Genomic DNA, 24518 nt, shown 5'->3' on the forward strand with positions numbered 1-24518 from the left:
TCTACTGAAATATTTTTTAAACGTGTTTTTAACATTTTGGGACATTAGGTATTTTTCTTTCTTATGTTTTAATAATGCATTTTTTATTATTCCTCCCCATCACGATGGAAGATAAGTATTGGCCTCTTCTGCTACCAGGGTACCAAAGACACTTTGTTTCCGGTTTCTGATGGACTTTGCCTGGTTTTGCACGACTTATAAAGTTGTGTTCATCCAAGGCTGTGCCTACTCCCACTAAGGATGAGTAACATTGCTCAAAACCAAACACCAATCAAAACATTAATGCAAATAGGCAGAGATTATCAATGCATTTACATCCACATACATAGCCATCTACCATGTTCGTCCATGCACACATTCAAAAACGCACCCACTTCGAACATCCATACTCAGAACCATGAACAGTGAGAGACATATCTAGAACATTTATACACAAGCCCACAAAATAACACATTGTGATTATAATACCTTCATCTGCTTCATCCTAATTATTTTCAGGGTGAAAAACTGTAGTATTCCTGAGGCCGGGTTTACACCCCTGCCACCCGCCAAAACGCAGTAACATAATGGGGAGCCACGGCCAACGGCAAATAGGTTAAGGGAGCCACGGGATGAAAAAGTTTGGGAACCCCTGGTATAGAAGACAGCCATGGAAGAGTCATGTGTTTGGCACTTCATTCTTATGTGGAGGGGAGCCTTCCAAAAAACCAAGGGATTGGATGGGGATTGAACCTCAATTATTCCGTCACACAGGAGACCTCCAAGGAGAGGCCAATGATTGAATGGGTATTTCCACTTTACTCTTTCTCTCCTTTGATTCCCACTGTAGAGGAGTTAAAGCTCAGACTTGCATCTTCCTGGTACTGGGTTTTTATCAAAGCGTCAGTCTGCCCAATTATTCATGTCTGCCCAATCGAACATTTGTGTGTGCCCCGTGTTCATGGGTGGTTGGATGAATATTGATCTGTTTACAGAGATGTCTACTGATCTGTTTTCATGGCAGCGTGTATGCATCCGTCTTTGGTCCTGCGTACATTCGTGCCTTTCTATGATGGGCTGTGTGCATGTATGTTGTGTGTCTGCACAGTACAGTAGCCAAACCTTTTGACTTTGCCAGGGTTTTTTTTATAGACTGGAGGCCAGATTGCCCCCTTCTAATTCGGTCACCACTGCTAATGGGTGGAAGGTGCACTAGGAGGGATGACAATCAGTAAATGGCCATGATGACCAGTGTGCATGGGGGCGAGGGTGCTCTACTGACAGCCAGTGTGATCTGTGTCCGGCAAAAGGGGAGATGATGGCACTCTGCAGCCAGTGACACGTGTTCATTCCGTCTGCACGAACTGCCGCGCAGTAAGTTACTGTTCTTGTCTCACGTCTTCCTGCTTGGTATCTTGACAGTTCCCACCCCCAGCCCAGTGTGACGTCATTTAAATTCGATTTCGTAACAGCTAGTTTGCTGCTTCTTTCTTCCATGACTCTCTTTTGTGGCCTTTGTACAGACTGACCTGTGACCTTTTTGCCTCCCTGCAGCGGGTTGAGAGGAAGGAGCTCTATTGTTGACAAATGCAACGTTATGTAGCGCCTAGTGCCATCCTTGTGAGGTGTCTAAACTCCTACCGTATTATTAAGTTATGGGAACAGGTTGCAAACATCTTTTTGAGGGAGTGGGGCTGATTGAGTCGACAGGGTGCTGTTTTATGACTGAAAGTTCTGGAAAGGGTTTTAGCAGCCATAGACCACGGCAATCCTTTAACAAGCATTTGCAATGCAATAGGTCTCGCATTTACGCGAGTTTAAGCTATTGGCATTGTAAATGACAATGCATTTTATTTATGTTTTGGTTTTGTCATTTACAATGGCAATAGCTTGCACTCGCGTAAATTCGAGACCTATGGCATTGCAAATGCTTGTTGTATGTGGTGGCTGCCACTGGATGTGAGTGATAGAAACGCAGTTTACGGGTTTCAGTAAACTGGAGCTTTGAGCAGCTCTGCAATATAGATCTTTTCAGCAAGTGTATTAAACACCAAAGTTATCTTACTGTTATTGTTCCTTGAAAATTGATGGGCACCTGCAGCAGGTGCATTAACCGTGTGAGATATTTTAAAATGCAGCTTGTTTATGATAAACTAACCCATTATAGATTTACTGTCACATCTGTCCTTGTTGCGATTTCTTTGTGGCAGAGTTTTATTTTTTAAAGAATAACTGTGTGACTCACTCGTATTCCACTGCCTTTTTATGCGGCATCATGACCCCCATTTTATCGGATCTCGAAGAATTGTTTCCCATTTTAAGCCCAGAGCCACAACCTGCTCACTTTGCAACGCTGCTCTCTTGTCGCTTTGCAGAGTCACTGCGACATAAACTCTGTACCCTGCGATTCCATGGGTTTCTAATCTGTATGTTCTGGTGAAGCTCCCCACGCACTGCGTGGGTGAAAGGAAGCACTTATAGAGCCGTCACTGGGAGATGAGGACGTAGGAGATTTTCGCACTGTTCTTGGCTGCACGATCTCAGAGCACGGCGCGCTGGGATCCCGTGTAGTCACACCCCCTGCTCGTCTCCCCTCCCTCCCCTCAGCCTGGTTTGTTTTCGGTTTCTTTTCGCGCGGGCACCCTGGCCCCTGCAGCTGCCGCTGCGCCCGGTGCATGGAGGAGAGAGCGCGCCGCCGGGCTGCGCGGAGCCAGGACCCGGCGGAGGGGCGCACCCGGGCCAGGGCCCGGGACTCCAGTGGCCCCTCGTCCCGGGAGGCGGGTCGGAGCCCGCGGGAAGGCCACGCAGGAGTTAGGGACTCGAGTGACCCCTTCTCGAAGAAAGGAAACCGGGGCAGGAGTCCCAGGAAAGGCAGCGCCCGAGGGAGGGAGCCGAGTGACCCCGTCCCCGCCGGGGGAGGCAGGGGCCCAGAGGAGGGCCGCCCCAGGGACTCGAGCGATCCCCACCCCAGGGCAGGGGACAGAGGCCCGGGGGAGAGCCGCCCCGCGGCCCGGCACCCGGTCGGTTCATTCAGGGAGGTCGGTCGGACCGGGGCTCGTAATGAGCCCTCGTCCCGGGTCAGTGGCAGTGTCCCGGGGGCCGGCCGCGCCGGGGCCCTCGGCGACCCACCCTTCAGGGAAGGATGGAGGGCCCCTGTTGGAGGCCGTGCAGAGACCACCGGCGAACCCCTCTCCAAGGCAGGAGGCTATGCTGGGGCCCCCACTGAGTCCCTCTTTAGAGAGGGAGCCAGAACCCCCAGGGATGGGAGCCGGGCCCCTGAAAGTGGGCGTCCAGGGGCACCCTCTGATCCCTTGCCTGGGGAGGGAAGCCGGACCCCCGGGGTAGGGCATAGAGTAAGTCGGCCTATGGAGCCCCCCGAACATTTCCATGGGGAGGGCGAGCGACCACCCGGTGCTGGCCCAGCTGGAGAGAGAGGGGACAGTCCCCCAGGACCGCAACTGGATGTGAGTTCAGATCGTTTTGATCCCCTCTTAGTGCTTTACTCCCCAAAGGTGCCGTTGCCTTTTCCTGAGGTACGTGCCTTCAACAACTTGGCTGAATACGAAAGTTTTCAGCGCCGGGGTGGGGTACCCAGGGCCCGGGCAACAGGGACTGTCAAGACGCGCAAAGGCAAGAAACCTCCTCCGGATCCTGAGCGAGTCCAGCGCCTCAAGAACCTGATTGTCTGCGAGGACACGAAGCCCCGGCCCCCCAGGAAGGGACACCGGGGCCCCAAGAATGTGCTCACCAGGATGCCATGTGAGTGTTTGTTCTGTTAGTATGTGGGAGCACTTAATCTCCCTTCAGTGTATTTTCTTTTCTTATTATAGGTGCATTCTGACGTCAGAACGTGCCTATAATAAGAAAATGACCCACCTAGTCGTTTGTAATTACCTGTTACAGGCGACTCGTGACGTCACTGTGCTCAAGGGGCACAGCGACCTTCACTCAGCAAGGAAGTTGGTGTGCGCGAGCCTAAGCAGTTTGTATGTGTAGAATCAGTTTTTGCCCGAGACAGCATATGCTTCTGTTGCTTGTGAGACATTTGTTAGGTTAAAAGGGGCTTGGAACTTACCCATTGCTTACCTTTGGTTGACTTCAGCGTCACTCATTTGCTGGCTGCTGTTAGGTCAGTGCAAGCCAGCTTCACTTTCTCTTCATGTATTTCTGTAGCATGGACCAATTACTGCTTCCTTTCCTTGTGAGTGTCCTTCTACTGCTCACGCTTTCTGGCCCGGGCTACTTTTTTCTTCTAATTGCAGCATTCATTAAGAGTGCATGTGTTTTAGGTTGTCTCTCTCCTTACCTAGCTGTTGCCATACCTGCTCCTTTCCCGTGTTTGTTCACTTCCACCCTTCCATGCTCAATCCTGTTTCTCTCCGTGTTGTTGCATGCTCAATCCTGTTTCTCTCCGTGTTGTTGCATGCTCAATCCTGTTTCTCTCCGTGTTGCTGCATGCTCAATCCTGTTTCTCTCCGTGTTGCTGCATGCTCAATCCTGTTTCTCTCCGTGTTGTTGCATGCTCAATCCTGTTTCTCTCTGTTGTTGCATGCTCAATCCTGTTTCTCTCTGTGTTGTTGCGTGCACTGTCCAGTTTCTCTCCGTGTTGCGTGCTCTGTCCAGTTTCTCTGTGTTGTTGCATGCTCAATCCTGTTTCTCTCTGTGTTGTTGCGTGCACTGTCCAGTTTCTCTCCGTGTTGCGTGCTCTGTCCAGTTTCTCTGTGTTGTTGCATGCTTAATCCTGTTTCTCTGTGTTGTTGCATGCTTAATCCTGTTTCTCTCTGTCAATGGCGAGCCAGATTTTATCAGGTCTAGCTATTTTTTAGCCCCTGCTAGTCCTTCTGGCAGTGAACCTAAGCTGGAAAGGAACATGTGTTATGTTCTTTCAGAAAGTGAATGAGCAATAAAGATGCCATACAATCTTGTTTTTATCTTGAAACACTTGCTATCTGTTCAAGGAAAGAAGTCAAATGTCAGTTTGTCTTTTTACTAATTGCTGCTTTGAAATTGGTATTTATTTTTCTTTCTCTTACTACAGTTTGGGCTTTTTGTCAAGTGTGCTGTCTGAAGATGTCAGTTTTTTTTTCTAACATAACATTTAAATAGCCTGTAAGTTAATAATACAAATATTTTAAACTATATTAGGAAAGCACATTTATTTTGTAATTAAGAAGTGTGACGCAAAAAAAGATTTAAATAGGAGCAAAACAATTCAGAACACTTTACTTGGTGATGCACAAATAACATATTTGCAGAAACCTGATTTCCAAATATTATTGTTTGTAATCTATATAATTTTATCAGTAAAACTGCATGCTAGTGGGAAATTTTGTTATCATTTCAATGTAAAATCTTCTGATTGCAAATGGCGGTGTGCTACCACTTCATGCTTTAGATACGTATTTAGTAAACGTTATCAATTTTAACCCCTTGTGGGCTCATGACGAGACCAGGCCGTCAGGAGTCACAGTTGAGCTGTGCTCATTACTGCCTGGTCTCGTCATAACGAGACCGCTCCGCCCATGCGCGGTTAATTCCCTGCATGTGCGGGCGAATGCATCAGTGGGCGGGGTCGTGACGAGACCAGGCCATCATGAGCACAGCACCACCGTGACTCATGACTGCCTGGTCTCATCACGAGCGGCGCCACACTCACCCCCTGCTCCTCCCGCACCGTGGGGGAATTAGCCCCTCAGCAAAGGGGTTAAACGTGATTTGAGAAACATTCCTGCCCCGCCGTGATAACAATGCTGTTAATGAACTAAGAGGCAAGTCAGGGGTCATGTGTATCCTAAAGTGGCTAGATTCATATTGTATACGGTGCAGAAATGTAGTCTATTAAATCAAATATGTTTTTTGTACAGAAGGCATGCTGAACGTGCATGTTTGAAGGTGCTCTCATATGTGATAATGAAGAAAATGGCAGCTTAGTGAATTAAAATATTTCCCCAAGACCACATCATTTGAAACCAGTTTATGAGCATTACAATTAGGCTGAGTAGATCATAAACATTTTACTAGACCCCCCCCCCTCCCTCACGATACATATCCGCCACAACTGGGGAGGCTGGGAATCTATTATTAGTCAGGTCACAAGTCATTGCCCCCTAGGTAAGCAGGTCACCCGCCGGTCTATCATCCCATCTCACCCTTTTCATATAGATTTCCTCCACCTGGCCCATTCTGTCCTCTCACAGCCAGTCAACCGCCGGAGGTGAGGGTCTTGGGATCCGATATCAAAAGGAAGGAGTAACGGGCTATTGCTGCTCTAGAAGAGCAGGAGGTCCAAACACGACGTGCCCAAATGTTATGTCTAAACAAGATTGTCGTGTTGTTCCTAGGGAACAGAAGAGAATGACAGTCTGTGATGCAGATGATTTATGGCAGGGTAACCAGGCGGTAGCCCTGGGAATCCATTTTGTTGGCTTTAGTGCCCTCACACACCCTTTCGTGTGTCATGCTTCATCATTTGGGCCTGCTCCTCGTTGGGTCGGCGGTGCAATACCCAACGGGCAACACCTCATAGAGGGGCTCTTTGGCGGAGATCTTTTTCCAACAGCCGTATAGATGAAGTGCGGGTGTGGGGCCAGAACAATAGGGTAGACGTGATGTTGTGTGTTAAAATAACGCTAGTGGTACCAGGAATACTTTATTCAGAAGGGCCACTGCTCTAGTTAAAAGCAATTATTCTAGAGGAGAGTGGTGGAAAATGATGTTTCCAACTGTCATCTAGATTTTGTGTAGTCCGGTCAACATGTTTCTCGCTACTGTGCAATTTGTCTAGCGATTCTTCAGGACCCGGTTGACTATTAGCAAATATCTAATGGTGTAAAACTGTCTACGCTAGTACCCTAGAGTGTGGTGCTTCTATTCTCTAGTAGGCTACCACGTTGGTGGGTAAGGGTAAAATTAATATTATATTACCCTTCTTCTAGTTGTGATTGTCAGTACCTGTTGAAGGAAGAGGGAGAACATATCACAAAACAGATTGGTAACAGGTGCATCAGTGACTGTATTACTTGTGCGTTTAGCATGCCGGTGAAAACTCAGGCGTGTCACTGCACAAGTGTATCAAACCCTCTCACTTGTGAATATTTGGTGAGAGTGTCATGTGAACATCTATTAAAAAATTTTAGAATAAAATATGAACACACATTCGGTATTCGTAGCTCGCAGTTATTCAAACAACTCACCTAAAGTTAAAAACAATCAGACAACAACAGTGTCCAGCGGGTAAAGCTCCAGGGAGTTCTTCCACCACAAGGCTGTATAGAGGAAAAAGCGTAGTGCCTTATGACTTGTATACATATGTCACATGTCTTGGTAATGTTTGTAATCTACTATAAAAGTTTTGTCTTTGATACATATCTTAGATATGTGTACATATATTCTCCTTTTCGGTTCACTGTGGGCTATGCTATTCTAAAGAAATCTCTATTCTATACTCCCGATATAAGGGGATGTTTATTCTCAAGATTTAGTGTAGTGTTCTTTTAGTGGACATGCAGAGATAGCTCAGTCTCACGTTGGTTGATACTAAATAACCACATTGTCATTAATGATACAGTGTTTTTTCGTGCTAGACCCATAGTCGTTGTGTTTCCTAAACTTATTCATGGTGTGCAAAGGCAGGAGTCTATCGCTGAAAAAAGTTGTTCGCATTCAGTTAGGGGCTGTAAAACTTAAGTAGAACCCAAACACGTGGCCCCTAGTGTGTATGCTTGCTTGTTGTGTCATAAACGCTCCTAAATATTAAATGGCAACGTTATTTATTGGTAATACATATTGTGTCTGCTATGAGACCATTACTGCTGTTTGCCCCACGTTTTTTCGGGTGTGTTAGGCAGGAGTGAGGGAATTCGCCCGCATTCAGTCTAATCAAAGCGCATTGTGTTTACTATCGCTGTGTGCGCATTTCTAGTTCACGATATTTTTGTAAAATGGCAGCAAAGGTTTGCAACGGAGTCCCTGCCAAACAGGCTTTTGAGCGGATTAGAGTGTTATAGAAGCGTTACAGTTATTACGGTACTGCGCGCTTGAAACAATTCTTCGTGTGTTTGACGGGAGGGGCCGGGGGTGGGGGGGGGGGCATTTATTTATGGTTGTAGAGGGATGCTAGAGTAATTTCGAAACTGTGTGCCAGAAGTGATTCTGAGGAGGCGGCTACAGCTATTCCAATACTGCGCGCTTAAAACAACTCTAAATGTATTTAAAGGGTGGGCTATTCTGTTACGGTTGTTATGAGGCGCTAGAATTATGTTAAAACTGCGGGCTGGACGGGACTTCGAGTAGAAGGCTACACGAGTTTTGTTACCTAACTACATCTCACTTACATGGTATTGCCTGGGCTTCGCTGAATGCACCTACCCTTTGCCGCTGGAACCGGGTGGAGGAAGTGGGGGGGGTTAGTTCCGGTTATAAGGGTTGAGTCCTTGCTCTGGTTGGATAATTACAATGGGGGCCATCTTGTAGTGGCTAAAGCTTTTACATATTGTGATGTATATAGCCTGTCGCTCTATTTGTATTATGTAAGTGTTTTATACGTGTAGGTTGTGAGCCCTAGGCTTAAATCAAATGATTTGTTAGAAGTCGGTAGATAAACCCGATTTTTATTTTATTTTTTCTCCTCAACTCACGTTTGCATTTGAAGTTGCCCGTGTCGGGCGCTAGTTGTCTCATATTTAAATTATTAAAAAAGGGGAGTTATACTTTGTGGTTGAGTCTTTGCGTGTCTGATGCCGTACTATGGTACCATTGTGGACAGTATTCATAGGTCCTGGGAGGCAACATATCGATCATGCTGAGTTTGTTAGGATAATCACCAGTTAAGGCACTAGATTTGCCGGTGAGGGGCGCTAGCTATTTCAATTCAAGCTTTGGAAGTAATTATACTTAATGGTGGGGCATAAGATTGATTGATGCCATGCTGAGGTGGCATTATGGATAGTGTTATAGGTCATGACAGGCAGTAATTCAGCCATCTTACGCTCGTGGGTTCATTAGATTGATTGTTCTTTAAGGCACAATATACTATGGGTTCTAAGTTCCTCTTGGGGGCCTCGTGAGGAGTAATGACTTATGTAATTATCTATGCAGTATACATATGCAGATTAGGGCGGATGTAATCCTTTAATTGATTTAAAGACTAGCCCAAGGAATATCTTCGTTTAGACCATTCTTGTCAGAAGATAATCTATGAATCCAACGCTGGTCTTGGGATCCACCATCTAATAGTGATGCACCTTTTGGCCAGTGTGATCCCAAGGATTGCAACTTTTCTACTGAATTTCCTGTTTTTCTTAGTAGGCACCAACCCCAGTAGGCAGTATTTTAGCTCACCAGGGATCGCCCAGCCTGTGGCCCTATTCAAGTGTCCCATGACACTGCTGTACCACATGTAATACGTAAATGCCGAGGTAGCGGCTGCTGTTCATTTTCCATGGTAAACCAACTTCAGGGAGTCGTGTGATCTCCACCCCCTTCAGCTGCCTCCCAGGACACAATACAGACTTCAGTTGATTCACATGCAATCCAGAGAGCTCCCTGAATTCCCTCATCACATTCAAAAGGCTCGTAGTCTATATGTCTGGTTGACATAAATAAACCATAGCGTCATCTGCATATAATGACACAACATAGCTCGTCAGTCCCACCTGAATTTCGCCACCTGTCTGTCTGTACGCCACCGGCTCCATCGCCACCGCAAACAGGAAGGGGGTTTGGGGGCACCTGTTCCCAGTACCCGGCTGTAAATGGATCACCTCAGGCACCCGCTCGTACCTGCACCAGTGGCTCCATGTATAGCAACTTAATCTAAGCGACAAATTTGGGACCCAGCCCGCTCGGTCTAACACATGCCACATAAATTTCCAGATGACCGAATCAAACGCCATTCCTATGTCTAAAAAGGTGAGTGTATTGGTCACGTTTTAGACAAGGCACATGGAGTATGTGATACAGTCGGCACAAGTTGCAAAGGAGTATAGGTTGTTTTTTCACTTCCCTGCTTACTCTGCACGCACTGCCTGTTTCTGCAGCAGCGCACTCTCCAAGTTTGCCAACTTTTCCTCCTGCGGTGTCAGGTCCCATTCTAGCGTTTGTCGGATGCTTATAGTTGTTGCCATACCTATTCCCCTGTGCACCACCTTCATTGCGCCCGACTCTGTCGCTCTATGTTGGGTGCTCTCCCTGATGTGAGCGCAGTAGTCAGTCCAAACTTCTGCAGTCGTCCCCCTGTAGATCGGGTCAGTAAGGGCCTCCGCCTTCATTCACCATAATGGGACTCGGAATACCTGTCTGTCTAAAGAGCATGTCAGAAGTAGAGCTAAGTGGTCAAAAATGTATCTGGCTAAGTAGGTAGTGTCCGTCACTGTATCGCTTCTGTCTGCGTGAGGAAGTAGTCCAGCCTACTGTGCTTGTCCGCACCTGGTTTGTACCAAGAGTAGACACAGATTTTGGGCCCTCCAGATGTCTATTAACCCCGTTGTCTTCATTATCTGCTTCAGGGTTTCCGTGATATTAGGCTTAGTACCCAGCTGCGGGGTGGGGTGAAGGGGGGAGCCTATCTACTTCACCATCTAGCACACAGTTACAATTCCCGGCCACAATCATCCCAGCAGGCAGAAATCTCTGTGCCGCCGCTAGCACTTCCCCAAAAAAAGCTCTGTCACCTATATTGGGAGCTTAGACATTCACCAAGCAGAGATCATGTGCGGCTAGGGTCCCATGCAGAATATCATACCTCCCTTTTGAGTCCACACATACCTATGATTTGTGGAAGGGGACTCCTGGGGCCACACATAAGTGTCCCTCTTGCGAAACCAGGGGAAGAGGTGGTATAAATATGCCCTATCTACTTCCGCCGCATTGTTGGGACACAGTCACCCGATAAATGCGTTTCCTGTAGGAACACAATCGATATCCGATAGCGTTTCAGGTAAGTGTATATTCTATGGTGCTTCTTGGGCCTGGTCTCCCCTCGAACGTTCAATGTGATCAATTCTAGTATGCGTCCTGATGTAGAATGAAACTTTACCGTGGCTATGGAAGCCTTACAAACATACAGCTACAAGCACTCCTCCCTCACCATACTAGGTGTCTTGCCTGTACAGTTATGGGACTGTTCGGAGAGGTAACATAACAATTCTCAGTAAGTTACGCATGTAAGTTTAGTCTTACGCTTGTGAGTAACTTTACTACTTATGGCTGTAAAGTTACATAAAAGTGTAAACTTGCATGTCTCCACCCTCTGAAAATGAGTGAAAAGAACAGCAAGATCTTGGGTCGAACTGGGAGTGATCCCCTAATGAAAAGAATGTTATAGGCACAGAAAAATTCAAGGCCTGTGAGTTTTCAAACCAGCTGACCAATGTGCTATATCTGCTGTGACGTCTGTTGCAGACTATCTATGCTGTAAGAAACAAACCTCTGTACTGGGCTTATGGAAAAGTGGGGGCTCTATTAAAACAGGCATGGTTTGGAGGTCATTTTTAGGTCTCGACTAGACTGTGCATGTGCTGACTCGAAGAGAATTGTTGTATTCAATATGTGGGCTTCAGCCAGCCCATAGACTTCCCATTTGCTGGCTCCATTGTCGCTCTCATGTTCTTTCTCCCCATTTGTCCAGTATTTAGCCCTCACTGAGAGCATTGGCCAAGTGCCGCTATCTATCCAATGCTCCTATTTTAGGACTGTTTTAGGAACTACTTTTTTCGTTGTTTAAGAGCATTTCACACGAGCGCTCGTGTTTTCACTCTCTCTGCTTCTGTAAACAGGCTCCTAAATCTTGTTCATATCTAGTCACATTTGCTGTACATAAATGTCAGACGCCGTTTTCCGAGGGTGCCTCTTTACTTTTCTTTCTTTAACTTCAAAGTGAGAGGATTTTTTTTTTTAATGTCCTGTGTTTCTTGCCCGCTCCCAAACCCCCTCCCGCTTTGCTGCTTTACACGCCATCATATTGGGGAATCTATTTGGCTGCCTTCTCAAGTGCAAGGAGTAAGAAATCCAAACTACAGCATGCGGAATAAACAGCTGCTTCGTGGCGCATTTCCAGGCCGAGCAGAATAGCGCTTACTATAATAACGTTCAAGTCCTGTTAATCATGTTCAAAGTGTTCCAAATATTGAGCCAGTGACAAAAAGTGAACGCAGCTGAACTGCATAATTGTAGTTGTGCAGGTAATTGGGGATTTAAAATCGAGCATGTGACTCTAGGAGTTGCATCCCGTTCGCTGTGAGCTGGCACATCTGTGGGTCTAGCATCCGGTATCAGCGCAGACGGTGTGGCGCCAGGGCTTGACTATACAGATCATTTAGAACTATGGGAAGTAAAACATTACTCTTACAAGCATGCATTTCAAGCATAATGATTGTTTTCGGAACCTCAACAGAATGTTAATGTCCTTCTTTTTTTTTTTTTTTTTTTTTTTTTTTTTTTTCCCGGACGCTAAAATTGTACATTTGCCACATATCCAAGCACTCTAGATTTAGAAGGCAAATAAAGTGAGTCACAGGCAATTTAAGCGGCTTTCCCAGGATCACACGGTCGGTATGTCGAAACGTGGGTTAGCCCTCTGATTTCTGCAATAAAACCGTTCAAAGCACAGACTGAATTTACAGCAATGTAGTGGGAAAAAATATACCTGTGTTTTAAATCAAAATACATGAAGCTTGATTTAGTTCCAAAAAAACCTCTTGGTTTTGCTAGAGATGTTTCACAACAGTTAAGCTGGAAAGAAAGCAAGCATCTGCATCACCAATTGGCGAGCATTTGATACTTTTTTCTTTCTTTTTGTTTGGTGAACATTTGCAATAGCTGTTTAATATATGTAACGTTATTAAACAGAAACTGTCTGAGGGTGATGTGCGTATATATACAAACTACCCATCACAAAAATAAAGGTTACATGAAATGAAAGCTGTGATTGGACTACCAGCCCTGACACTGCATTTAACTACTTTCTATGCAGATGTTTGCACGTGCTAGAAAAAAAACCGCTCTTTCTGACAAAATGGAAAACCTTTGCCTGAAGTGGGTAGACCTACTGCCCCACGCTGTAGGCTGTGGTGGACAGGAGCAAGCTGTGGGTGACTCCTCAACAGCCCAGTAATCAAAAATAGTTGACCGAAAGCCCCTTTGTGGAACGTACATGATGTGTGTATTTGTAGTATGCATGCGCTGTCTTGAAGAGACTGTTGTATTCAATATGTTGGATTCAGCCCGTACATAGGCTTCCCATTTGCTGGCTCCATTGTCGCTCGAATATTCTTTCTTCCCATTTGTCGATCGCATGCATGCATCATGCCTTTTGTGTTTAGCCCTCCCCAAGAGCATGGACCAAGTACTAGTATCCATCCACTGCTCCCATTTTAGGACCTACTTCATTTTTTGAGCACTTCATATAAGCGCGTGTGTTTTCACTCTCTCCGTTCTTCTTTTGCCTCTTTCAGTATTCTTCCAAGAGCTCCGTTTCTGTAAACAGGCCTGTAAATATTGTTCTCATTTCATCACATTTGCTGTTCATTCAAAGACTGAGGTCAAATGTCAGACGCTGTTTTCCGAGCGCGCATTTAAAAAATGTTTTATTTAAATGTCCCGGTAATGCTTGCGCGTTCCCCAAACTCCTCTCGCTTTGTTGCTTAAGTGTCCTCAAAACCACCTCCCTCATCGCTGCTTGTTCCTTCTATTCACCATTGCTTGTCCCGTCTTGGTATTGCAATAGTGCCAGATATCAACAATGTCTTCCAGCAGCGGCGACCGGAACTCTTTAGCAAGAATGAGGGAGAACGCTCGGTCTACAAGTAATTACAGTCAGCCCTCTAAATGTGCACCTTTTACCCATCCATAGCTGCCAAGGTTTCAGATTGCTATGTGTGACATTTTCATAATTTCAGTGTAATTATGAGTGACACTTCACTGACTACGAGGGATACTTATAAAGCCTGTGCGGTAGGGGGGACCAGAGGCTAGCGTGGATCTGTCTCCCTCTGCTACAGATCCGGAAAATTAGATAAGGCGTGGCAGTGGTGAAATCAAATAAACTTGAGTGCACTGTTTTCCATATTTAGTGGTAAATTAACTTTGCAGGTACTTTCTCTGGAGAATTCTGTTCTGACTGTTTTCGACGTGGCACTTTGAGAAACCTTAGGTGATTTATTGCGATTTGGAACAACCTTTCAACATAACCCAAGAGGTTGTGACCATTACCAGAAGTCAAGTGAATAACCAACATCCATGTGCAACCACAGAGGTCACAATCTGGAATAAACCGCACAATAACCCGGACTAGCAAACTTTACATCATTAGCATGGCAGGTTTTATTTATAGTGAGTAAACAGGTCAGCTGACTCGCGGACTAGGCGGCACTGACCAGCATTGGGCATGCCTCACAGGAAAGTCTATGAGTAGTCTGGCTGACTGAGGCACACACTGGTGACAGAGCCAGCTATGCTGTTGAGGCATGAGTACATTAAAAGGGCCCTGCCAATAAACAATATCCTACATTTAGAAAGAGGTGGGAGCACACCGCTTCACCTGCCAGCACAGTTCGCCCCTTAGCATTATGGTAAATGCAGTTCATGGTATATGCTCACTTGAATATTTATTGGAGTGTTCCACCAAAGTTGGTGCAGGTTAGTGCTGTAAATCTCTAGACACGTGTTTCTGGATGTCATCAGTAGAGATAAAGACAAATTTACTCTGGGGTTGTTGAGCAGGCTGCCACAAACCTTTTAGGTCTCAGTACCTTTCACAGGCGCATCTCCACACTGTCGTCAGCTCAAGGGAGCCCTTTCAAACAGAAAGGGGTGGGAGCACACTGCTTCACCTCCCAGCATAGTTTGCCCCTCAGCATTATGGTAAATGCAGTTCATGGTACATGCTTACTTGAATATTTACTGGAGTATTCCACCAAAGTTGGTGCAGGTTAGTGCTGTGAATCTCTAGACATGTGTTCCTGGATATATCCTACAGTTACCAGACGCATATACAGTGTGATTCATTTCAGACTGCGTGCAGTTCTTAAGCCTTTTTATTTCATCATCAATCTTATTGTTGTGAGTGTGTGACTGTGAAGAATGGCCTCGGGGGAATTTTTGCTAATCGGCACGCAGCGTGCTATTTATTTTTCATTAGAATTAAAAACAAAAGCAGAGAATACCTCACTCTTTGCTATAAGGGTGGCAGGTGAGTGCTGCGATTTGGTAAACGGGCTGCAATCAGCATGGCTCAGATACTCCTGCGGACCGTAGTCTCACGCAAGGCATTCAGGGCGTCTCAGCTGCACAGACTTGAATGTGGTGACAGTGTGCTGCTCGGTGGGCTATTGAGATTGAAGCATTCCGACCGATTCAGTCACTCTCAGCTGGTGGCTGCCAGTATGATGATGGGTCTGGTCCGGATCATTCCTTTGATTTACGGAGCAGAGGCGATCTGCCTGCCGCTGCGCTGCACTGCCAACAGCCAATGACCATGAACAGCCGCTCGTGCTGCGGCGGCAGGACGTCCCGCGGCTGCCTATTAATTAAAAAAGTGTGTTTGACAAACTTGTTCTCCAAGGCTTACCCTCACTGAACTTATGTTTGTCCTAGCTATTGGATGCACAGACTCCTACCGTCAGGGGCCAGGTGTCTCGGGTGAAGAATATCCTTATGTATTGTTACCAGAGCAGCTAGAGCTGCCTGCGAGCAGCTGGAGCCAGCCCCCAAGCCTGCCGGGAGGCCAATCCAGACTGTTTAATGGAAAATTTTGCAGCGCTCGGCTTGACAGCTGAGGAGGCGCTATAATGCATGACAATGCATTTCAGTGCGGTGATGCGGATCACCACACTGATATGCGTTGGTCTGACGCCTGGTGCGTGGTACTTGGGATGGCTGCCCATCTATGCACCATCACTGGGTTATTGAAGCTGTTTCTTCTGCTATCTCGAAGGACAGTTGTATTTGCGTGCTCATCCCCACCCCCACGCCCTCTTCGCTGCTTGAACCGTCCTCCCAACCCCTCCCTCATCGGGATGAGGGACAAAAACCCTCAACACACACTTGTGCTGTTCTATACAAAATATAATTATCCCAACAAAAAAATCATTAGCTTGTACATTTAATGTGATACAGGGTCAAATGAAGTATGACACTAGTGCAGCGCGTTCTGTGCTTTTTCACGTAGTGTGCTCTGAATCATTTAAAAATCCCCAACTCAGATTTCCCCCTCATTTTTGGGACTATTGTTAATACAAGTGTGGCATACCGTGCATGTAAGACGTACTGGAGTGTCTATCCAGACACTGTAAAATTAGAAGCTCTCCCTAATTCATACATCCAGGTAATCCATCATATAACTGCACTCTACGTTATATAGATCTGATTTACTGGGATTGTGTTATTGACTGCAATTCTTTTTACATTTTCATGCTCTTCCATGTGTAATGTATGGTTTCTGCCTGCAAATGTAAATCACTGCAAGATTTTGCACATTGTGTATCAAAGTAGACACATTCCAATCTGATATTGGTTGTTTACAAAATGAATGCCTGCAGCTTTCGTCCTCCCTCCCCCAGCAGAAAGGAAGCAGGCCTACTACTGCATTTTTTTTTTTATTTAGGAGCGCTGACCACGCCCTAGCACTTTTTTTCCATGATTTTCAACCAATGCTGTACAGCAGCCATGCTGCTATACCACATGGCTAAAAAACATTGACAACGCCAAATGCTCTTGCATTGGCGAGACCTGTTGGCTTTGCCAATGCTTGTTTTTTGCCCCTAGAGAAGATTTTTAATTTCTACCTCGATCACTCCGGCTAACTCTTGCATGACCTCTTTCTTAGGCTGTGTAAGTCATAAAGACGACTCAACCCTTTCTCTTCTAGTGTACTGTTGATTCCAGGTACAGTACCCCGTCGATATACATCCGTGCATTCTTCAACTAGTCAAGAATTTTGTTCCAATATTAGCTTATTGTATCATACTTAACCCCCTTAAACACATCGCACCAAAGCTCCTGACATGCCATGCAACAAATGTGTGGTTAAATAAAAATTTTTTTTTTTAAACAAAGTACTGGTAATTGCGAGAAAAAACCAGCAGCGTTAGTTCTAAAACAGGACCTTATCTTTCATGAATATGGAATATACTTGTATAAAATTATGTTTCCCAGAGTAAGAGAGACCTTACTAAACAAAAGAATTGCTAAGGCACGTGTATATTTTCTCACGAGAACTAATGGTGATTATTGTTCGGCTAATAGTACTGGCCCACCCAAGTTATCCAAGATAAACGATTTTACAGGTTCATTAAACTCAGTCATTAGAAAAATGTTGATGGCCTAGATAGCTAGAGGTGTTTGGTTCTTTAATTTACTCCAGGGTATACAGGGTGCAAAAATTGGGATTCACGCACTTGTCTTTGAAACCCAATATGTTGCTGGGACGTGCCTCACAAATGGCTACACCCAGAAGCCATTGGAAGAGAGGAAATGTAGGTAGTTGCTGGAGGTTCGTACCCTTTAGTACTGCAATGATTTATTATTGGAGCGAAAAGAAATATATCCAAGAGATATTGTGTTAGACAAATAATAATCCCTTTATTGTCTTGTATGCACAGGTTAATGATGCAAAAGAAAACCATATCATTAACCTGTGCATACAAGACAATAAAGGGATTATTTATTGTCCAACGCACAATATCTCTAGGATATATTTCGTTTCGCTCCAATAATAATTCATCGCAGGACTAAAGGGTACGAACCTCCAGCAACTACCTACATTTCCTCTCTTAAATTTACTGACTAGTAGATGGCATCTGTTGAGCTTTTAGGAACAGTGCGAGAATGGTTCTTGAAATTGCAAAATTCATGATTGAATTGTCATCCTTACTAAAGACTATCCTTACTGCTTGCGAACCATCCGTCAGCTACCCTTCTGGGTAGCGGACCAACTATGCTGTATATTTTGATGCCATTAATGCTGTCATTGCCTTGAAATATTCTAGATTGTTGATCTGGTTACTTTGGGGGCATTAACTCAAATCACCTCGGGGAGGTGGTCATGGCCATATGCTTTTTGGTTCTGACTTCCATGGCCTAGCTGCCTCACTTGCTGGAGCGCAGATTGCTTGGCATTGGTCATTGTTGGATGAAGTACTGCTTGCCTGTGAAAATTCATGTTTCGTCTTAGCTGTTTGCCATTGGATGGTGGTGGGAGTGCTTTCACCACATTATCCTTTTAAAAAGGGTGACATAGGTTTATGCCATCTGCTGTCTGTCTCAGATACACAGTCTAGTTGAAAAACTAAAGTACCCTCTGTTGCTTCTTTGGGAAAGTTTGGCTCGCTTTCGGAGATGCTGGTGAGGGGTTTGCAGGCAGTATTGTTGATGTGCTCCTTCACATCTTATGATGCAAGTAATTCATTCGTCTTGACCTCCAGTACTGCATGGAGCTGTTTCTGCAGCAGTTATCTGCGACAGTGTTTTTTTTCGCAAGTGTACACATGTTCAAAACTAAGGGGGTTCTTATTATACTGGTGCTTATGCTGTTGCACCTAGTTGCTTGTGAGCTGTCCAGCACACATTAGGTATCCATACTGGTCTGTCAGGAAGGCCAGAAGGGCTTTTTTTGGCAAACCGCTTTCTTTAACCCTTATTCTTCACTACTGCCTGGAAAAATGTTGGATGTCAGCAAAGGATTGATTAGAAACCTAAACCTTCTGACTTTTCTAGCATTTGTTGTTTTCTGAAAAGATGCAGTTACAATGCTGTGATTGCGACTTCCCACTCGCTAGGCCATCTACAAGTGAGGCTGGGTAGAGGGTTCAGACAGCAATAAAACTGTACACAGGCAAGGAGATTGAAGTGTATACAAATAATGCATCCCTTTGAAAGCAGAGTGATTTCTCAAGAGTTACACCGAGTGGGTTAACACTACTTTAATGGGCAGATTAATGTTCCTGAGGCAAGCAAGGCTTTATTATGAGTTGCTGAATTGATATGTTTGTAGAGTTTGCATGAACTAAAAAAATAACACTTAAAATGTAACAACGCAAGGAGTGTAGAGATGAGCTCTGGGATGATACAGACTGAAGTTGCAAGTATGAAGCTACCCTAGGAGCCCCGGTTGTATGCGGGTTCCTGCTAGGGAAGCCATTGATTGATGCCTGGCGACAAGTGGTTGCCAGAGTTTATTGTAATGGACATGCATGTGACTTGAGAAGAGGGATTCTTAAGGATTACTGCAATGAGCATTCAGAGATGCAATTTAAATTTGTAAGCAATAGAGGACATTCTGTGAATCAAACAGTGACTCTGCGCTTTTCTCCCCAGTGAATGATGGGAGTCCTCTTGGCGAACTTCACCGCTGTGTCAAGGATCGAGTGAAGGTCAACATCCACGTTCGTACTTACAAGGGGCTTCGAGGCGTGTGCTCTGGTTTTCTTGTGGCCTTTGACAAATTCTGGAACATGGTAACTATCAAGCATGCAGCCATACTGTGTCGCTCACTTAAAAGGACCCAAGCAGTACGTGCAGGTATTAACAGTATTCCCCTGCTCTTTCTCCTGATGCCTCCAAGGTATAAATAAAATGCGTTGGTAGTGATCCAATTAGAGGGTTTGTCCGGCAATGTTCATAAGTTTGAATAGTAAAGGAGGAGGAGTTATTTTACAGTAGCATTACATAAAAGCTTGCCAGAACAAAATACTTCCCAATCATATTTAATTTCAGTTGTTTTAATACATTTCTACAGAAGGATTTCGAATATAAAGTTTAGCGTGACGCAACTTGTAAAAACTGTTTAAAAAAAAGTAGTTACACACCCATTATTGAATAAATTTTTTTATCTATCAGGAACAGTAACTCCGTGAAACCTGGTTTTACCTCCAATGTACAAAGTGGGCAAAAGTTAATATTAAAGACCACGAGACAGAGGGAGAAATACAGGATACAACTTGCCTTAGAGTTACGGCTCATCCTTAACTAGATCAATCATTATGGACGGGTTGTATGATAGAGGCACACAAGGCTCAACCATGTGTGCCTCTGTCTTGCAGCCCGAACCACGAATGCGACATAACCATGCATTTCTTTACCACGCAATTTCGTGGTAAAGGCATGAATGTTAAGGGTGTGTGTGGCTAAGTTCCCCACTACTCTGAGCCACCATGCCCTCCCGCCCTAATCCCTGAATTACAAACCCCCTACCAGCCCCCGCCATGATCCCTAAATTACAAGCACCCTACCTGCGCTTGCCCTAAGCCCTGAATTACAAAGCCCCTACCAGCTCCCCTCCCTAAGCCTTAAACTACAAACCCCTACCTGCCCCTGCCATGAGCCCTAAAAACTGCCCATTTCTTAACTACTGCTCCCCCAAACCCAGCCCTTAAAGCTACCCCAACCCCCTCCTTCCCCGTACCCTAGACATGGCCCCAGCCCCACGTACCTGTCCGAGTCCGCTTCCCGTTCCGACGCTCCTGTTCCAAGTTCCCGCCCATCCCGAACACTAGAGCGCATTTGCTTAACCATGCATATGCGTGGTTTAGGCAAATACCTTGTTCGGGTGTGCGTGGATACCCTTGCAGGCTTCCGGAACTCGTGGGTCTGGCAGCGTACCTGCGTCACTTTGAGGATCTTTCCGACAGCCTTACAAATATCTGGTTTCTTCAGGTATTCTACTGAGTTTTTTCCCATATAGATTTACCATTGTTTCCCATGCAAAGAGCGCTTTACAAAAGATGTACCCCCCTTTAGCTGATGCAAATCAATATGCTTTCTCCAGGTGTGTGAACTTCAATCTGGTTGTCTACTGTGCCAAGGTCTGCACACCCCAATCCCACCAGCTCTTTCGTAATAGCCTACATTGTTGTCTACTTTTGTTGTGATTTCTGACATCGGTCTGAAATTACCAGTGTTACTCCCTGAAACATTTTATGTGGACTAAACTATCTGTAAAGCTGTTCTTTAAGGCAAGCCCTTCCATGGGCGCTGCCTGAACTAATAAATTTAAAAAAAAGTTTGCACGAGGGAGGAGGCAGAGAAGCACAAATGGATGGAACACAGAGGTCAGGTGGCGGTAGGGATGAGAACATGGAGGATGTGGCTGTGAGAAGAAGCACATGAGTGTGAGGCGACCACGAGAGTGACTGCAACACAAGGGAGCAGGAGGAGCACACGAGCGAGAACCGCATGGGGCACCAGGAGGGGCTTAGGAGGAGAATACAAGAGAAATGCAGAGCCCTTGGTGAGGGCACACAGGGGAGATAAAGCGAGAGTTGTATAACGCATGCATTTCTGGGGTGTTTTACCAGAATGAATTTAAAGAGTTTCCTAAAAGTGGGCAGTGGAGGGATAGAAGCCAGCCAGTCAGATGGTAAAGAAGCAATGCTCCATGGACAAACACATGGTCCTGCTGGGACACAGAAAGCCATGAAATAAGAAGCAAGCACATTGGTGACAATAAAGCAAACCAACTTTAAGCAGTGAGCAGGTTGCAAGCCCCCATAAACCAATTTGGCCACAAACTCCTTAAAGGGACCCCCAACTCTTATGAGCAGACTCTTTTCAAAGAAGGGACTTATAAAGTATTTCTGATCACTCTGTAATAAAGTCAGTTCCATTGACAAAATCACTTCTCCTTTGGAAGTACAGTAGTTACGCCAGGTTGTGGGCCCCCTGAAGACTGCTCGTTGGATTGACTTTAGTACTGGACGAAGGGACTTTCAAGCCATGAACTCTTGGATGTGCTGATAAAATCTATTATTTGACCAACTTAAGACACTTAAAAAAAAAAAAACATTTACGATTAATACCTCCCAAAATGTATCTGTTGAAGTCAGTACATGATTATGTAATTATTTAATCGTTACATATGCATAAATCAGACTCATTTGTGTACAAGTATGTAATATCAGATGATGGGGGACCCTCGCCCTGTTCATTACAGAAATTAAACCAAAATTAGTCCTCGGCTCCCTGATTATTACTGTTCCCACCCACAATGCTCCAAACATGAACCTACAGATTCTTAGATAGTGTTAACAAAGTTACCATTCAGAACACACTACATTATGGGACTGCAGCTAAGGAGAGATTAAATGCTTCATTAACAGAAGCCATCCACCTTCCTCGAGAACAGAGGGTTGAAATGTCTTGCCTAAAACCAATTGGAGCAGGCCATAGACAGCGCAAACGTAAAAGGGAGTTGTTGTCCAGACCACATTGGTCATGCAGAGGTTGTTTGCGTTCATCATTTTTCACCTACTCCTAATCACTTTATATTGCATATTGGAACCCGAATCTCATAACAGGACGCAAAACATCTTGTGAATAACAGTTTAGAGCGACTTTGGTGTAAGATGACAATCATGTCGACCCACTTTAAAAGCTGCTGCAAACAATATTTATATTTGAGGATGACGACCCTTTAGGATGTAGTGCTATCTTAGTCCACAGCAGAGTCCATATGAAATGCTAACTGTTGAGATAGTCTCTCCAAGCCCCATATTGGTACTTTAGGAAGCCTCGCCAGCTTTCATCGACATTGCAGTTTTGCTGAATTCTAACCTCAGACCTACTTGCGGTGTCGTTTGTGTTGAATTTAAAACTTTTCGTTTTTCGTGAGCAGATTTAGTATTGTATCTGCAAATGTAAGAGACCATCTCACGGTCTCCAAATTGGAGTGGATTTTTATTGGTAACTCCCTTCACAAGACCCCATCCTTCACAATGCCAGTGCAGTTATCATTCACTTCCTAGGCTGGGTTGATATTCGGTGGTAGTGCTGCTCTGTGCTAGCCTTGGTGCCTCTTATTTGCAGTTTTATTGTGTTCTTGTTTTCTTCCCTAGGCACTGACAGATGTGGATGAAACCTACCGCAAACCTGTGCTTGGAAAGGCCTTCTACCATGAGCCTCAGCTGACTCTTACTAGGGTATGTCAAGATGAAGACCTGGTGCATCTTATGGTCATTTCATATGATCTCTGCATAGATTGGAGTTGAGGCGTCTAGGCAGGTACGTGTGAAGTGATCGAGTGGACAGCGGGTGCCGTAGCTGCATGGTAGGTGTATGCAGGTTTCACCAACAAGACAAAAGGTGGTGCAAGTACAGGATGAGAGGTGACAGTCGGAGCATGAGTGGGGCTACTAGTATATGCAGGGATGGTGTAACATCAGGACCCCGCAAAACTGACAGTAGAGCATAATGGTCTGAGGAAGAACTGGGATTGTGTGGCCCAGGAGGGTGGAATGGACAGGACGCAAGCACTTCTGGGGAGGAGTGATGATGTTGGAGCTGAGTCTGTAATGTTAAAAGGTGATGCTCCATTACTGAAATAGTGGAGCCCTGTAGAACAGAAGTGAGGTACATTGACAGTGCTGTATGTAGGCTTACATGTGGAATTAACATGCAGGTGCTGAGGGTCAGTACGGATGTACGTTGTTACAACGCAGGTTGTAACAACGCATACCTTTACCACGCGGCCGCTACAACGCAAGTCGTTACCACGACTTGCGTTGGAGGGCGCGGATTTAGGATTTTTATAATTTTATATTCCAACACCAGTCCCCGTGGATACTTGGGAAGGTGTTGGAATATAAATTTATAAAATTCCTTATCCCACAGCGCCCTCCAGCGCAAGTCGTGGTAACGACTTGCGTTGTAACGGCCGCGTGGTAAAGGTACCGCGTAGTAAAAAATTTGTGGTAAACATTGTTTACCGTCAGTACTGATGAGCCTTGGCAGATGTGTGCCTGCGATGGTGACGGCTGCCCTAAATGTCCCCTCTTGCTTTATACTTTAAATTACAAACTGCACCTAAGTGGCCGAGATGGACAAAGCATCCCCCTTTATATATTGGTCTGCACACATTTTTTTTTTTTTTTTTTTTTTTTATAAAAGTTTTATTTTGGTATTTTGCTCAAGAGTGAAAGAAAAGGTAGAAAAGTAAAGGGAGAAAGAAGGAGATGAACCACATAACAGGCGACATAACGCCACATTTCCCGCACAGGGGATGCCAGGAACCCGGCCATAGCGCCCCCCATACAAATAAGATATGTTGCCTCACATATCAATGTTCGTGGTCACTAAAGCAATGAGTGCGGCAAGTCCGTAACGAGTGTCCATCGGGCTCGAGAAGGCGTCCCCAAGGCAAGCTGGTGTCAAATAGGAGCGCCGCTTGGACACTCCCACATAGAAGCATGTCGCAACAAGAATAACAACAACCCTCCAACGTCCCCCCAGTCCCCCCCCACCCACACCCTTCCCCTGGAGGTGGCGACCAACATCCACACATCACAACCACCCACACCGAATGGTTAAACTTGAAATAGGTGTAGTGCACGAAGTGCCGGGGGACAAACTGCAGAAGGGAGACCCCGAGAGAGGAACCTCACCAAGGGACCCCAGGTAAATATGAAGTTCTTGAAGTTCCCCATAAATATATCCGACAATCTCTCCATACTCAAAAGGCGCCACAGCCGTGCATGCCACAATGAAATAGCCGGAGCAGATGGGCTCTTCCAGGCGGTCGCTAGCGTCAACTTGGCCGCCCCTAAACACAG

At 45.4% G+C, this 24518-nt stretch overlaps 1 protein-coding gene across 1 annotated transcript in view; it reads left to right on the top strand.

The window, feature by feature from the left end:
- Nucleotides 1–2489: 2489 nt before the first annotated feature.
- The window catches only part of LSM11 (LSM11, U7 small nuclear RNA associated), a 35391-nt gene continuing 13362 nt past the window's right edge, over nucleotides 2490–24518 (top strand). The window contains exons 1-3 of the mRNA XM_078653722.1: nucleotides 2490–3738; nucleotides 19291–19430; nucleotides 22806–22889. Coding sequence (XP_078509848.1) covers nucleotides 2655–3738; nucleotides 19291–19430; nucleotides 22806–22889 — 1308 coding nt within the window. The 5' untranslated portion in view covers nucleotides 2490–2654. The remainder of the gene's footprint in view (nucleotides 3739–19290; nucleotides 19431–22805; nucleotides 22890–24518) is intronic.

The sequence above is a fragment of the Lissotriton helveticus genome, chromosome 7 (genome assembly GCF_964261635.1).
Source record: "Lissotriton helveticus chromosome 7, aLisHel1.1, whole genome shotgun sequence".
NCBI lineage: Eukaryota > Metazoa > Chordata > Amphibia > Caudata > Salamandridae > Lissotriton > Lissotriton helveticus.